This window comes from Budorcas taxicolor, chromosome 9 (genome assembly GCF_023091745.1).
Source record: "Budorcas taxicolor isolate Tak-1 chromosome 9, Takin1.1, whole genome shotgun sequence".
NCBI lineage: Eukaryota > Metazoa > Chordata > Mammalia > Artiodactyla > Bovidae > Budorcas > Budorcas taxicolor.
Window position 1 is genome coordinate 75,248,122 of NC_068918.1, and position 14,512 is coordinate 75,262,633.

The 14,512-nt window shown below is 38.5% G+C and overlaps 1 protein-coding gene across 1 annotated transcript in view; it reads left to right on the forward strand.

Annotated features, from left to right (window-relative positions):
• ADGB (androglobin) overlaps positions 1–14,512 on the forward strand; it is a 185,955-nt gene that overhangs the window by 125,282 nt on the left and 46,161 nt on the right. The window contains exons 26-27 of the mRNA XM_052645937.1: positions 1,440–1,627; positions 8,625–8,809. Of these exons, the coding sequence (XP_052501897.1) occupies positions 1,440–1,627; positions 8,625–8,809 (373 nt within the window). The remainder of the gene's footprint in view (positions 1–1,439; positions 1,628–8,624; positions 8,810–14,512) is intronic.

Below are 14,512 nucleotides of genomic sequence, written 5' to 3' on the forward strand. Positions count from 1 at the left end.
CCCATAAGCTCAAATAATATAAGCAGCAGTAAATCTTTGCAGGTAAAAATATTTTAGCATACATGATTTATCTCCCTTTTCTACTTGCCCCAAACATAATATCGAAAGTCTTTATGGGTGTTGCAATTCTGAGCTTATTACAGGTATTGGGATTTTAGTTACTATTTGGAGACATGTATTGGAGTGTTATGAATTCATTCTGTCTTGTGTACGTCTAATTTTTGTTTCTGGATATCTAAACACATCAGCTTCCCTCAAGCTCAGTTGGTAAAGAATTTGCCTGCAATGCAGGAGACCCAGGTTTGATTCCTGCGTCCGGAAGATCCCCTGGAGAAGGAAATGACAATCCACTCCAGTATTCTTGCCTGGAGAATCCCATGGACAGAGGAATCTGGTGGGCTACAGTCCATGGGTTTGCAAAGAGTCAGATACAACTTAGCAACTAAACCACCGTAAACATCAGAGAGTTTTCTCTGCATCAGAGAGCAACTAGCATACAAAACCTGTATTTTCCTGCCTTGTCAGAAATGTCTGGAATTATAAACTCAGAATTGCTTTGAACTTCTGTGTGTTGTCACTTTCCCGGGTTCCTTAATTGCTTCTTTTCTCCAACTTAAAGAGCTCATCTCCAGGCTCACAACTGGGCTCCATGGAACCAGACCTCTGCTAATTCAGTAGCTTTACTTGCCACTCATCATACCAAGGGAACAATATTTCCATAAACTCTTCTGCTTTTTTTCATCTCATATTTAGAAAGGTGATTCTGAAAAGACAAGAAAATCAAGTAGGAAGCTATTGGGCTAATCCAGGAGGCAATGATAAAATAATAATAATAGTAACTTGCCTTAGGTAGCATTAGAAGAATTAGAAGGAAATGTAGTAATCATCTACCACAGTTAAGCATTTTTTAATGGCTAGGGAAACATACAAACAGAAATATTAGACTGTTCCATTTTCTCCAAAAACATGTAAGATGGAAGTTTTTAAGAGGGATTTCAAAACAAAATACTAAGTGATTTGTCACTTATTAAGAAATTTGAAGATTTTTATGTATATTAAGATAAAGCATTTTAGTACTGTGAAGCCGTATATAGGAAGGGGCCTCCCAGGTGGCACTAATAGTAAAGAATCTGCCTGCCAGTGCAGGATATATAAGAGACATGGGTTCAATCCCTGGGTCAGGAAGATCCCCTGGAGGAGGGTATGCCAATCCACTCCAGTATTCTTGCCTGGAGAATCCCATGGACAGAGGAGCCTGGTGGGCTACAGTCCGTAGGATCGCACAAAGTCAGACACAACTGAAGCGACTTAGCACCACCCATATATTGGAGGGAAGCTATGCTTACCACTATACTACCAACCCTAGTGAAAGCATATATTGTATCTTTGAAAACTAGTAACAATATTACTTACTTCAGTGTAATTCTTCTTTGTTGTAGAAAGGCTATACATTCGTGGCTGAAGCATATACTGGTGACATGTATGTGTCATCCTCACGATGGAAACTGCGCCTCATTGGTTCTTGTCATCCACTCCCGTGCCTGTCTCGAGACCCTCCATGTAATACCTTTGCCATAAAGGAAATCAGAGATTATTACATACCCAATGATAAGAAAATTATATTCAGGTATGTAACAGAAAGGAAATGCATTCCTGTAAAATATCAATATCTTGTATTAAATAGTTGACTTTAAATTTAAATATTTTATTTAAATATTGATATCAAAAATAATAAATCTTCTGGTAAAATCATAATTTTGAACTTCAGTTTTATGCTTTTGAAAACAGAGAGCAATAAGATTATATAAATGTTATGTAAGATCCAGCCTATGTTGCATGTGTGGTTTCTTAGTTCTCATCCTATTTTTGTTGTTGTCTGGTCACTCAGCCATGTCGGACTCTTTGCGACCCCGTAGACTGCAGCATACCAAGCTTCCCTGTCCATTAGCAACTCCCAGACCTTGCTCAAACTCATGTCCATTGAGTTTGAGCTCATGTCCATCATCATCCATGTAGTGATGCCATACAGTCATCTCTTCCTCTGTCATCCCCTTCTCCCTACCTCCAATCTTTCCCAGCATCAGGGTCTTTTCTAATGAGTCAGCTCTTTGCATCAGGTGGCCAAAGTATTGAAGTTTCAGCTTTGGCATCAGTCCTTACGATGAATATTTAGGAATGATTTCCTTTAGGATTAACTTGTTTGATCTCCTTGCAGTTCAAGGGATTCTCAAGAGTCTTCTCCAACACCACATCAAAAGCATCAATTTTTCGGTGCTCAACCTTCTTCATGGTCCAGCTTTCACATCCATACATGACTACTGGAAAAACCATAGCTTTGACTATACACACCTATATGGCAAAGTAATGTCTGTGCTTTTTAATACGCTGTCTAGGTTTGTCATAGCTTTTCTTTCAAGGAGCAAGCATCTTTTAATTTCATGGCTGCAGTCACCACCTGCAGTGATTTTGGAGTTCAAGAAAATAAAGTCTCACTGTTAACTTATATGCAGAGTACATCATGAGAAACGCTGGGCTGGAAGAAGCACAAGCTGGAATCAAGATTGCCGGGAGAAATATCAATAACCTCAGATATGCAGATGACACCACCCTTATGGCAGAAAATGAAGAGGAACTAAAAAGCCTCTTGATGAAAGTGAAAGAGGAGAGTGAAAAAATTGGCTTAAACCTCAACATTCAGAAAACGAAGATTATGGCATCCAGTCCCATCACTCCATGGGAAATAGATGGGGAAACAGTGGAAACAGTGTCAGATTTTATTTTGGGGGGGCTCCAAAATCACTGCAGATGGTGATTGCTGCCATGAAATTAAAAGACGCTTACTCCTTGGAAGAAAAGTTATGACCAACCTAGATAGCATATTCAAAAGCAGAGACATTGCTTTGCCAACTAAGGTCCATCTAGTCAAGGCTATGGTTTTTCCAGTAGTCATGTATGGTTGTGAGGGTTGGACTGTGAAGAAGGCTGAGCACTGAAGAATTGATGCTTTTGAACTGTGGTGTTGGAGAAGACTCTTGAGAGTCCCTTGGACTGCAAGGAGATCCAACCAGTCCATTCTGAAGGAGATCAGCCCTGGGATTTCTTTGGAAGGAATGATGCTGAAGCTGAAACTCCAGTACTTTGGCCACCTCATGGGAAGAGTTGACTCATTGGAAAAGACTCTGATGCTGGGAGGGATTGGGGGCAGGAGGAGAAGGGGACGACCGAGGAATAGATGGCTGGATGGCATCACTGACTCGATGGACGTGAGTCTGAGTCAACTCTAGGAGTTGGTGATGGACAGGGAGGCCTGGCGTGCTGCGATTCATGGGGTTGCAAAGAGTCGGACACGACTCAGAGACTGAACTGAACTGTTTCCATTGTTGCCTATCTATTTGCCATAAAGTGTTGGGACTGGATGCCTGATCTTAATTTTCTGAATGTTGAGTTTTAAGTCAACTTTTTCACTCTCCTCTTTCACCTTCCTCGAGAGGCTCTTAGTTATCCTATTTGACTTTCATTAAACATCCTTCATAACACTCTTCCTTCTTTTTACTCTCTCCTTGTTCTGTCCCATCTCTGGTGCTTCTCTTGTGTTCAGTTCAGTTCAGTTGCTCAGTCATGTCCGACTCTTTGTGACCCCATGAACCACAGCACGGCAGGCCTCCCTGTCCATCACCAAATCCAAGAGTCCACCCAAACCCATGTCCATTAAGTCAGTGATGCCACCCAACCATCTCATCCTCTGTCATCCCCTTCTCCTCCTGACCTTGATCTTTCCCAGCATCAGGGTCTTTTCCAATGAGTCAGCTCTTCGCATCAGGTGGCCAAAGTATTGGAGTTTTAGCTTCAGCATCAGTCCGTCCAATGAATACCCAGGACTAATCTCCTTTAGGATGGACTGGTTGAATCTCCTTGTAGTCCAAGGTACTCTCAAGAGTCTTCTTCAATACCGCAGTTCAAAAGCATCAATTCTTCAGCACTCAGCTTTCTTTGTAGTCCAACTCTCACATCCATACATGACCACTGGAAAAACCATAGCCTTGACTAGACAGACCTTTGTTGACAAAGTAATGTCTCTGCTTTTTGAATATGCTATCTAGCTTGGTCATAACTTTCCTTCCAAGGAATAAGCGTCTTTTAATGTCATGGCTGCAATCACCATCTGCAGTGATTTTCACCCCCACCCCCAGCCAAATAAAGTCAGCCACTCTTTCTACTGTTTCCCCATCTATTTGCCATGAAGTTATGGTACCGGATACCATGATCTTAGTTTTCTGAATGTTTAGTTTTAAGCCAACTTTTTACTCTCCTCTTTCACTTTCTCTTGTGTAGATTTCTCCTTATCTGCCAACTCATCCTTCTTTTCATACTTATCTATACATTCTCATATCTCCCTGAGAATACATAGATAAGTAGTCCTCATCATGACTCTGCTCCCTTTCATTTATCAGAGCTTTTGGTTTTAATTCCCACACACTTCTCATCTTTGTGCCCTCCTCTTTATTCTCAGTGTCCTCCACTACTTCAGTCTCATTATATTTTATCTACAGAAACACTGTGTTTCTGGAATACATGTCTCCATTATATTCACTTTTTCTTTATATTCTCTATTTCTCCCTCTCTTTCTCTACCACCTTATTCATTACATGTGTGTTAGTCACTCAGTTTTGTCCAGCTCTTTGCGACCATCATGGACTGTAGCCCTCCAGGCTCCTCTGTCCATGGAATTCTCCAGGCAAGAATACTGGGGTTCATAGCCATGCCCTTCTCTAGGAGATATTCCTGACCCAGGGTTAAAGCTGGGTCTCCCACATTGCAAGCAGATTCTCTACAATCTGAGCCACCAGGGAAGCCCCTATTCATTACATACCCATCCTTTACTACTGGAATAGTAACCTAACACACATGATTAAATATATGATTCCCTTTCACTGAAATTTGGGAGATCGAAGTGTCAGCCGAATTGATTCCTGCTGATGGCTGGGAGGGAGGAAATACCCCATGCTCTCTCCATCTTCTAGAGGTTGCTGGTCACTGACATCCTTTGGCTTGTTGATTTAAAACCCTGGTCTTTGTATTCCTGTTCGTGCATCATTCTCCCTGTGTCTCTCTCTTTCCAGATTTCTCCTTTTCATAAGGTCCTCATTTTAACTTGAGGATTTTTGGGAGATAATATCTCCAAGAATGGGGGCATGGTGAAGTGCTAGGGTTTAGGACTCCAGCAGGTTTTTGAGAGGAAACAATTTAACCTATAACAAACAGTGACAGTGAATATAGAGGGAAAATAAAGGACAAGGAAGTGAAATGGACAATCTTGGTTGATTATGGTTTGACTTGGGAAACTGTTGGAGAGTAAGTGTTGTTTATTTAAATAGAGGTTTCCCGGAAGAGGACTCTATTTGCTGATTGGGCAAGAGAAAGACGATTAATTCATTTTTACATGTTACACTTGGTAGGCCAGTGAAATGTATGAGAGATATTGCATAGGGTTGCTGGGTTGGAAACATGGATTTGGAAATGATCATTCTATTTCTGCCCATTAAAGTGGCTGGGGAAGTTTGTACAAAAAGAGTCAGATACTGGACAGAATATATCAAATGTGAAAGTGGAAGTGAAGTCACTCAGTTGTGTCCGACTCTTTGCGACCCGTGGACTGTAGCCCACCAAATTCCTCCATCCATGGGATTCTCCAGGCAAGAATACTGGAGTGGGTTGCCATTTCCTTTTCCAGGGAATCTTCCCAACCCAGGGATCAAACCCAGGTCTCCCGCATTGCAGACAGACGCTTTAACTTCTGCACCACCAGGGAAGCCCTCAAATGAGAGAATCCAAGTACTAACATCAAAGATTTCAAGGGAGGAAAGGAAGCCAGGTTGAAAGAAGAAGGGGGAGGAGGAGGGGGGTGGAAAGGGGTGGACTTACAGACGTCTCCTGCCACCTACAGATGCCCAGGCGTTATGGGACTTTTCCCTGGGCCTCCAGAGAAGGGAGGACTGGAAGTCAGACCAGACCAGAACCAGAATTCGAGTTCTCTGCCAAGAGGAGGTGATCAGTCTCTAATCCTCAGCTCAGGCTGAGGGCCCTTTGACCAGATTCCTGTGTCCAGGACCGGGGGACTAGAAAAACGGGGAAGGATAGGAAGGGTTAAGGAGAGGAAAGAGAGAGGGAAGGGGAGAAAAGTCAATAAAGTCTCTTGTTCATTACCGGTCAGGGCACTCTGGCCAGTTGTCCGCATATTTATGAGAATGTCATATTTATGAGAATGTTGATGTGAGAGAAGTCTAAAAAAACACCCCTGAATTAGGAGTTACAAAAACTGTTATGCCCATGGGGAAAGGTTTTTGAAGAAAGAAGAAATGAGGGTTGATTCAACCCTGTCAAATTCCCCTGAGAGATCAAGGAAGATGAGAACTGAGATTTCTGTAGGGTAGTGACAAGCTGCTTGAAATCATAGCAAGAGCAAGTTTAGCACCTTGTTGGGGGCAGAGTGAAGTGTTGTGAGTGAGTAGAAGGTGATGAGCTGAGACAGTAGAAGTTGGCAACTCTTCTTAGACTATAAGCTGGGGAGTAAAATAGAGCTGAGGCTGAACAGCAGGGTTGATTGAAGATATTTTTCAGTTTGGTTTTTGTCTTGTTTTGATCTGTTTTTAAACAGGTGAGACCTCCATGGGTACAAAAGCCAAAATCAAGTAGTAAAGTGAGGAAACAAGATACAGAAGAGAGAAGAGAGAAAGGCAAATTTGTAGAGAAACTGAAAGTTTATAGAATCCTGAGCATTTGCAAGGATTCACCTAAAGTAGGAAAGAACTCCAACAAAAAGTCGAGCAATCTTAGACTGCATTAAGGGACAGAGTCAGGAATTTTCATTCTTTTTCCAAGAGGTTCCCAACCAGCATGGTTAAAGGGTGAGAGCACAGGTGATAAGTAATACTTTTGATTTCTATTTTTGTGGCTCAAAGAAAACACTTGACACTGAAGTTTTGAAAGCTACTGCCAGTTGTGCTCTCTGTTCCACTGGAGAGGAGGGAGTGATGGAAAGGTGCGATGTGGCAGTAGTTTGCAATCTATCAAATTTTATCAGTGAGTGCATCAGTTCAGTTCACTTCAGTCACTCATTCATGTCCGACTCTTTGCAACCCCATGAATCACAGCACGCCAGGCCTCCCTGTCCATCACCAACTCTCGGAGTTCACTCAGACTCACGTCCATCAAGTCAGTGATGCCATCCAGCCATCTCACCCTCTGTCGTCCCCTTCTCCTCCTGCCCCCAATCCTTCTCAGCATCAGAATCTTTTCCAGTGACTCAACTCTTCACATGAGGTGTCCAAAGTACTAGAGTTTCAGCTTCAGCATCATTCCCTCCAAAGAAATCCCAAGGCTGATCTCCTTCAGAATGGACTGGTTGGATCTCCTTGCAGTCCAAGGGACTCTCAAGAGTCTTCTCCAACACCACAGTTCAAAAGCATCAATTCTTCAGTGCTCAGCCTTCTTCACAGTCCAACCCTCACAACCATACATGACTACCGGAAAAACCATAGCCTTGACTAGACGGACCTTTGTTGGCAAAGTAATGTCTCTGCTTTTCAATATGCTATCTAGGTTGATCATAACTTTTCTTCCAAGGAGTAAGCGTCTTTTAATTTCATGGCTGCAGTCACCATTTGCAGTGATTTTGGAGCCCAAAAAAATAAAGTCTGACACTGTTTCCACTGTTTCCCCATCTATTACCCATGAAGTGATGGGACCAGATGCCATAATCTTCGTTTTCTGAATGTTGAGCTGTAAGCCAACTTTTTCACTCTCCACTTACACTTTCATCAAGAGGCTTTTTAGTTCCTCTTCACTTTCTGCCATAAGGGTGATGTCATCTGCATATCTGAGGTTATTGATATTTCTCCCAGCAATCTTGATTCCAGCTTGTGCTTCTCCCAGCCCAGCGTTTCTCATGATGTACTCTGTATAGAAGTTAAATAAGCAGAGTGACAATATACAGCCTTGACGTACTCCTTTTCCTATTTGGAACAGTCTATTGTTCCATGTCCAGTTCTAACTGTTGCTTCCTGACCTGCATATAGGTTTCTCAAGAGGCAGGTTAGATGCTCTGGTATTCCCATCTCTTTCAGAATTTTCCACAGTTGACTGTGATCCACACAGTTAAAGGCTTTGGCATAGTCAATAAAGCAGAAATAGATGTTTTTCTGGAACTCTCTTGCTTTTTTGATGATCCAGCAGATGTTGGCAATTTGATCTCTGGTTCCTCTGCCTTTTCTAAAACCAGCTTGAACATCTGGAAGTTCACGGTTCACGTATTGCTGAAGCCTGGCTTGGAAAATTTTGAGTATTACTTTACTAGCGTGTGAGATGAGTGCAACTGTCATATCTAAATAAAACGTTATATATCTCTGCTTGGGATGTGATAGTAATAAACACCTCATACGTAATTTCATTTTACTCGAGCATACTGGGATCTTTTGCCAAAGTCTGTAACAGCACTAATATTTCCAGGATTTTAACTGACTGTGTAAAGTAGGTTTACTTGTAGATTATCATATCAGTAAATAATACAATTTCCTTAGTGATTTGAAGAAAGGACTGTTGATAAAGATGAATGTTTTTCTTTACAGGTATTCAGTTAAAGTTGCATTGCCACATCCTGTTACAATACACGTACGCACATCCAAACCAGATGTATTCATCAAGCTACAGATCTTAGAAAACGAAGAAGTTATCGTGAGCTCCACTGGGAAGGGTCAAGCTATCATACCAGCAATTAACTTCTTGGGGAATGAGAAAGCCTTAAGCTCCCAGTGTAAGTTTGGTTTTTAAAATTGGTCATATATAGATTCATAAACAGATATTTATGTAACTGATGGTTAAAATGTTTTAAGATAAAATAGCAAGTAAAATCAGTAAAATTTGATACCATAGTATTTTTAGAAAACTACTGCATTTGTGCATGACATTAATCCCTGAAGAGCAATAGATTTGTTATAATTGCACTTTAAAGACTTTATTACTTGAGCCCTATCAAATTTTCAAATAAGAAATAGATTTTTATTATTTTGAAATAATTTTTTAAATTAATTTATTTATTTTAATTGGAGGCTAATTACTTTACAATATTGTAGTGGTTTTTGCCAAACATTGACATGAATCAGCCACGGGTGCACATGTGTTCCCCATCCAGAACCCTCTCCCCACCTTCCTCCCCATCCCATCCCCTAGGGTCATCCCCCCGCACCAGCCCTGAGTGCCCTGCCTTATGCATCGAACCTGAACTGGCGATCTGCTTCACATATAATATACATGTCTCAAAGCTACCCTCTCAAATCATCTCACCCTTGCCTTTTCCCAGAGTCCAAAAGACTGTTCTTTACATCTGTGTCTCTTTTTTTTTTACTTTTATTCCAAATTCATCATTTTTAGATAATATTCTACTTGTTAAAATTAATAAAAATGTTGAAATTATTACCTGCAATGTAATATTCACAAGAGCTTTTAACTAATAAAATTATTTCTGAAATAAGGGATAACAGTGATACTGTAAGATATATTCATTTATTTTAATAACTTGATTATGACTATAAAAGTAACACATGCCCAATGTAGAAAGCTGAAAAATTGAAAATTATAAACAAGGCAGGAAGAAATCCTTTGTAATCATACAACCCAGAAAAAAGAAATACTGTTAGCATATTAGCTTTTACACCTCTACTGTCCATTTTTACATTCTCATTTTAAACAAAAGTAGAATATTACCAGTTTTGGTAATTGATATTTGTTTTTTTTTGTTTGTGACATTGCTTGGGGTCTTCAAACCTATGTTGAATAAGAGTGATGATTATATACTTCTTTTTCTTAAATATGAAGGCTTAGAGCATTTACCATTTAGTATGATGTTTGTTGTTGACTTCTGATAAATGCCCTTTATAGTATTTAAGAAAGTTTTTTTCTATTGATAACTAAGGATTTTAATATAGGTTTGAAACTTTATTGGTTACTTCTTTGTTTATAAAAATCATCAAATTTTATCCCTTTGTGTCTCATAAATTAATTTTTAATTTGGAATACATTCTTGAAATAAAACTTATTTATCCATGATGTTTCAATACAATCCTATGTTTTGAATATACTATTTTATTTGGTTTGTTAGATTATATTTTCCCTTTAACTTTTAACTATTATAATATTTTCATAATTTCCAAATAACTGTTTTAGCTGGTCTTCTGTTGTTAATATCTACTTAAACTTTTGGAGTTAGTGTGATTTATATATTTTCATTTTGAGCATTGGGTAGATATTTTCACTGCAACCTAATTCAAATCAGTTTTGATTAATATTACATTAAGGTTTATAAAGAACACTTATTCTCTATTTTAGAGGTAAATGATTTGATGTCTAAATATATGTGCACTCACACACATATTCTCGCTATGTATATATAATAAAAAGAAAACTTGCTAGTTGCAATATTTAAAATCTCAATTGTCATTTACATTTTATCTTATTGGCTTGTAATTTTTTGAAAAAAGTATGTTAAGATCTATTTTAATTGTAAACTGTGTACAAATTTATCTCTAATATTTTCCAGTTTACATATCTATATGTTACATTGTTAGTTGCAAAAAGTTCTACATTTGCTTTATATTTATTGATATGCTGTATTTTTTAAATGAATATAAAGCAGTATTTTTTCAACTTTAATAGATTTTATGATAGTAATGCTGGTTCTTCATTTGTTATCATTTGCCTGTTCATTTTGGTTCACACATTTAGCTTTTCAACCTTTCTCTTATAAATGAGTAATTTTTCCACTAAATCTAAGATTCTAATCTCTGAAATGGGGTGATGTAATCCACTTACATTTATTTTGATAAGCTTGCTTTTTCTGATTTCTGCCTTCATGTTTTATTTTAAAATTGATTATACTGTCTAGCTGATCTTTGCATAACTATGTGGTGGCTGGCATACTTCCTGATCTCTCATTATTCCCAATAGCATTTATGCTGATTATCTCAAGTATATAAGCAAATTACTAAAAAGAATTTACCTGTTGCCTATTTTCTAATAGTCATACGTTTCTTTTCTTTCTCCTTTTTAAAATAAATGCAACCAAATCAAGACTCTTTCTCCTCTGTTATTGACCCTGGAAACTGTTATTGCAGCCCAGGGGCATTCCTTTCCAATATGAATGAAAATCTGAAGGAGCAGAGAATTGAGAAGACACTACTTTGTAATGACACAATTAGGGCACAGATGTCATGCTTTAGACACAGGAAGGTGGGAAATTCCCTATAGTAATACAATGAACTTAGTTAAAACAGCAAATTAATTCAGATCATGTCTCCTTTCCTCCCACCTTTTTCCCTTTAGCCCTGAACATCCTCTGGATCGTCTTCAGTACTAGTTCATAGTTCTGCTTTGTGGCTTTTCATGCCAATCTGCCTGCACCATCTCTATATACTTATTTGGATAAGCCCAAATAACAAAATATAGTATTTATACATATTTCTCTTCAAGTATGTTAAGACCAGTAAGGGTACTATTAGGTTTTGCTGGTCCAAATTCCACTCTTACTCTTGAAGATGAATTTGTTTTCTTTTCTCTAATCCATGTTGTACAGATTTTTTTTTTTTTCTTTACTTCATGTAGGAATACTGTGATTCCAAAACTTTAGCAGGTCCTGTGGGCGATTCTCCTATCCTATTTACAGCCTTAACATCTTTTCTTTAAGTAACTAGTTGCCCCTAACATTACTCTCCAAAGTTTTTTATTTATATTCATAGAGGCAATAAACACTGTAATGATAAACACTGTATGATAAACACTGTAGTTTATCATATATCATAAACACTGTAATGCAGTTTATCATATGTCATAAACACTGTAATGATAAACACTGTATGATAAACACTGTAGTTTATCATATCAGTTTAGTTCAGCTCAGTTGCTCAGTCGTGTCTGACTCTTTGCAAACCCATGGACTGCAACACACTATGCTTCACTGTCCATCACCAACTCCTGGAGCTTGCTCAAATTCCTGTCCATTGAGTCAGGGATGCCATCCAACCATCTCATCCTCTGCCATCCCCTTCTCCTCCTGCTCATATAGCTTATCATTATTTCACTTTAAAAGTTAGCATTTTATGGCTGAGTAATATTCAGTTCAGTCCAGTCACTCAGTCTTGTCCGACTCTTTGCGACTGAGTAATATTACTCAGCCATAAAAAGGAACGCATTTGAGTCCGTTCTAATGAGGTGGATGAACCTAGAACCTATTATGCAGAGTGAAGTGAATCAGAAAGAGTGAGATAAATAATGTATTCTAACACATATATACAGAATCTAGAAAAGTGGTACTGAAGAATTTATTTACAGGGCAACAGTGGAGAAACAGACATGGAGAATAGACTTATGGACATGGGGAGAGGGGAAGAGAGGGTGAGATGTGTGGAAAGAGTAACATGGAAACTTACATCACCATATGTAAAATACATAGCCAATGGGAGTTGGCTGTATGGCTCAGGAAACTCAAATAGGGGCTCTGCATCAACCTAGAGGGGTGGGGTAGGGAGGGACGTGGGAGGGAGTTTCAAAAGGGAGAGGATATAAGTATACCTATGCCTATTCATGGTGAGGTTTGACAGAAAACAGCAAAATTCTATAAAGCAATTATCCTTCAAAAAAATTAATTTTTTTAAAAGGTAGCTTTAGCAAGAGAATCACACATAAACATTTGACACAATGGTATTTTTTTACTTCTGGCCAAGAAAGTGACAGCAATGGAGGAGAAAGATAATGAGAACATAATTCAGAAATTGACCCCAAATTCAAGCCATTATCCAAGAATGTTCTTCTTTTACAAGAAGCTTCTATTTCATAAATGTATTTCTAAATAAACTTAAACTTTAAAATTTAAATTTTAAATTTCCCCTGAAACCAAAAATGGCATTTTCCTTCTGATTGCTTTGAATATATAGATTAATTATACCTTCATAGTATTGAATTTCTATGCAAGTAAAGGCTATTTATTTCCATTTATTCAGGACTTCTTTTATGGTTCACAGAAAAGATTGAAAATTTTCTCCATAGAAGCTGATAGATTAGCTATCATAAATTAGATATTTTCTTTATTTAGATGTCAGACAGACTCTTATTTTTAAAGAATGCTATTAGTTTATGTTTATGAATCATATAAGCAGATATGAAATTTCTTTTCCTTTCTAAACGTTTTTTAAGGTGCTTCTCTTGGAAACAGATCCATTTATGAATTTTTTGCTGTATGTATTTCTGGAAGGCCCCCACCAAAAATACATGCAAAAAAATGTGTTCATGTGTGTTATATTTGTAGTGAAATGGGATATGACAGATTAAGCTATATATTCTATAAGCAAACACAGAAAAGTAAAGTGTTAAGTCGCTCAGTCATGTCTGACTCTTGAGATCCCACAGATTATAGCCCTCCAGGTTCCTCTCTCCATGGGATTCTCCTGGCAAGAATATTGGAGTGGGTTGCCATTCCATTCTCCAGAGAATCTTCCAGACCCAGTGATCAAACCCAGGTCTCTTACATCGCAGGCAGTTTCTTTACCATCTGAGCCACCAGGGAAGCCTGTAAACAAACATTATATGGTACTAAAGAAGAAATAAATTCCATTACAAATATATGGATGGCTTTGAAATGAGCTAGGAACGAAAATCTTGAGCCTCTTTAGGTTTTTTGCTCTCTCGTGGAAATTTTTAAAGCATGTCTGTATATCTCATATACTTATTAGGAATAATATTTTACATCAGTACTCATGCTGTAAAGGTAATATAAAATTCATAATTTTCCACAAAATTTTCTTCATTTCAGTCGCTCAGTCGTGTCCGACTCTTTGCGACCCCATGAATCGCAGCATGCCAGGCCTCCCTGTCCATCACCAACTCCCGGAGTCTACCGAAACACATATCCGTTGAGTGGGTGATACCATCCATCCATCTCATCCTCTGTCATCCCATTCTCCTCCTGCCCTCGATCTTTCCCAACATCAGAGTCTTTTCCAATGAATCAGCTCTTCATGTGAGGTGGCCAAAGTATTGGAGTTTCAGTTTAGTATCAGTACTTCCAATGAATATCCAGGACTGATCTCCTTTAGGATGGACTGGTTGGATCTCCTTGCAGTCTAAGAGACTCTCAAGAGTCTTCTCCAACACCACAGTTCAAAAGCATCAATTCTTTGGTGCTCAGCTTTCTTCACAGTCCAACTCTCACATCCATACATGACCACTGGAAAAATCATAGCCTTGACTAGATGGACCTTTGTTGGCAAAGTAATGTCTCTGCTTTTCAATATGCTGTCTAGGTTGGTCACAACTTTCCTTCAAATCCTAACAATTGAGGATTTGAGGAAGAAATATGTATGAGTAGTAGTAACACATTTTATTTCGTATAGTTGTATAAGGTTCAAATTTGTTGATGATTTATCATAATTAATGCAAGCAGTCTCCTACTGATAGTGATGTGTGATCA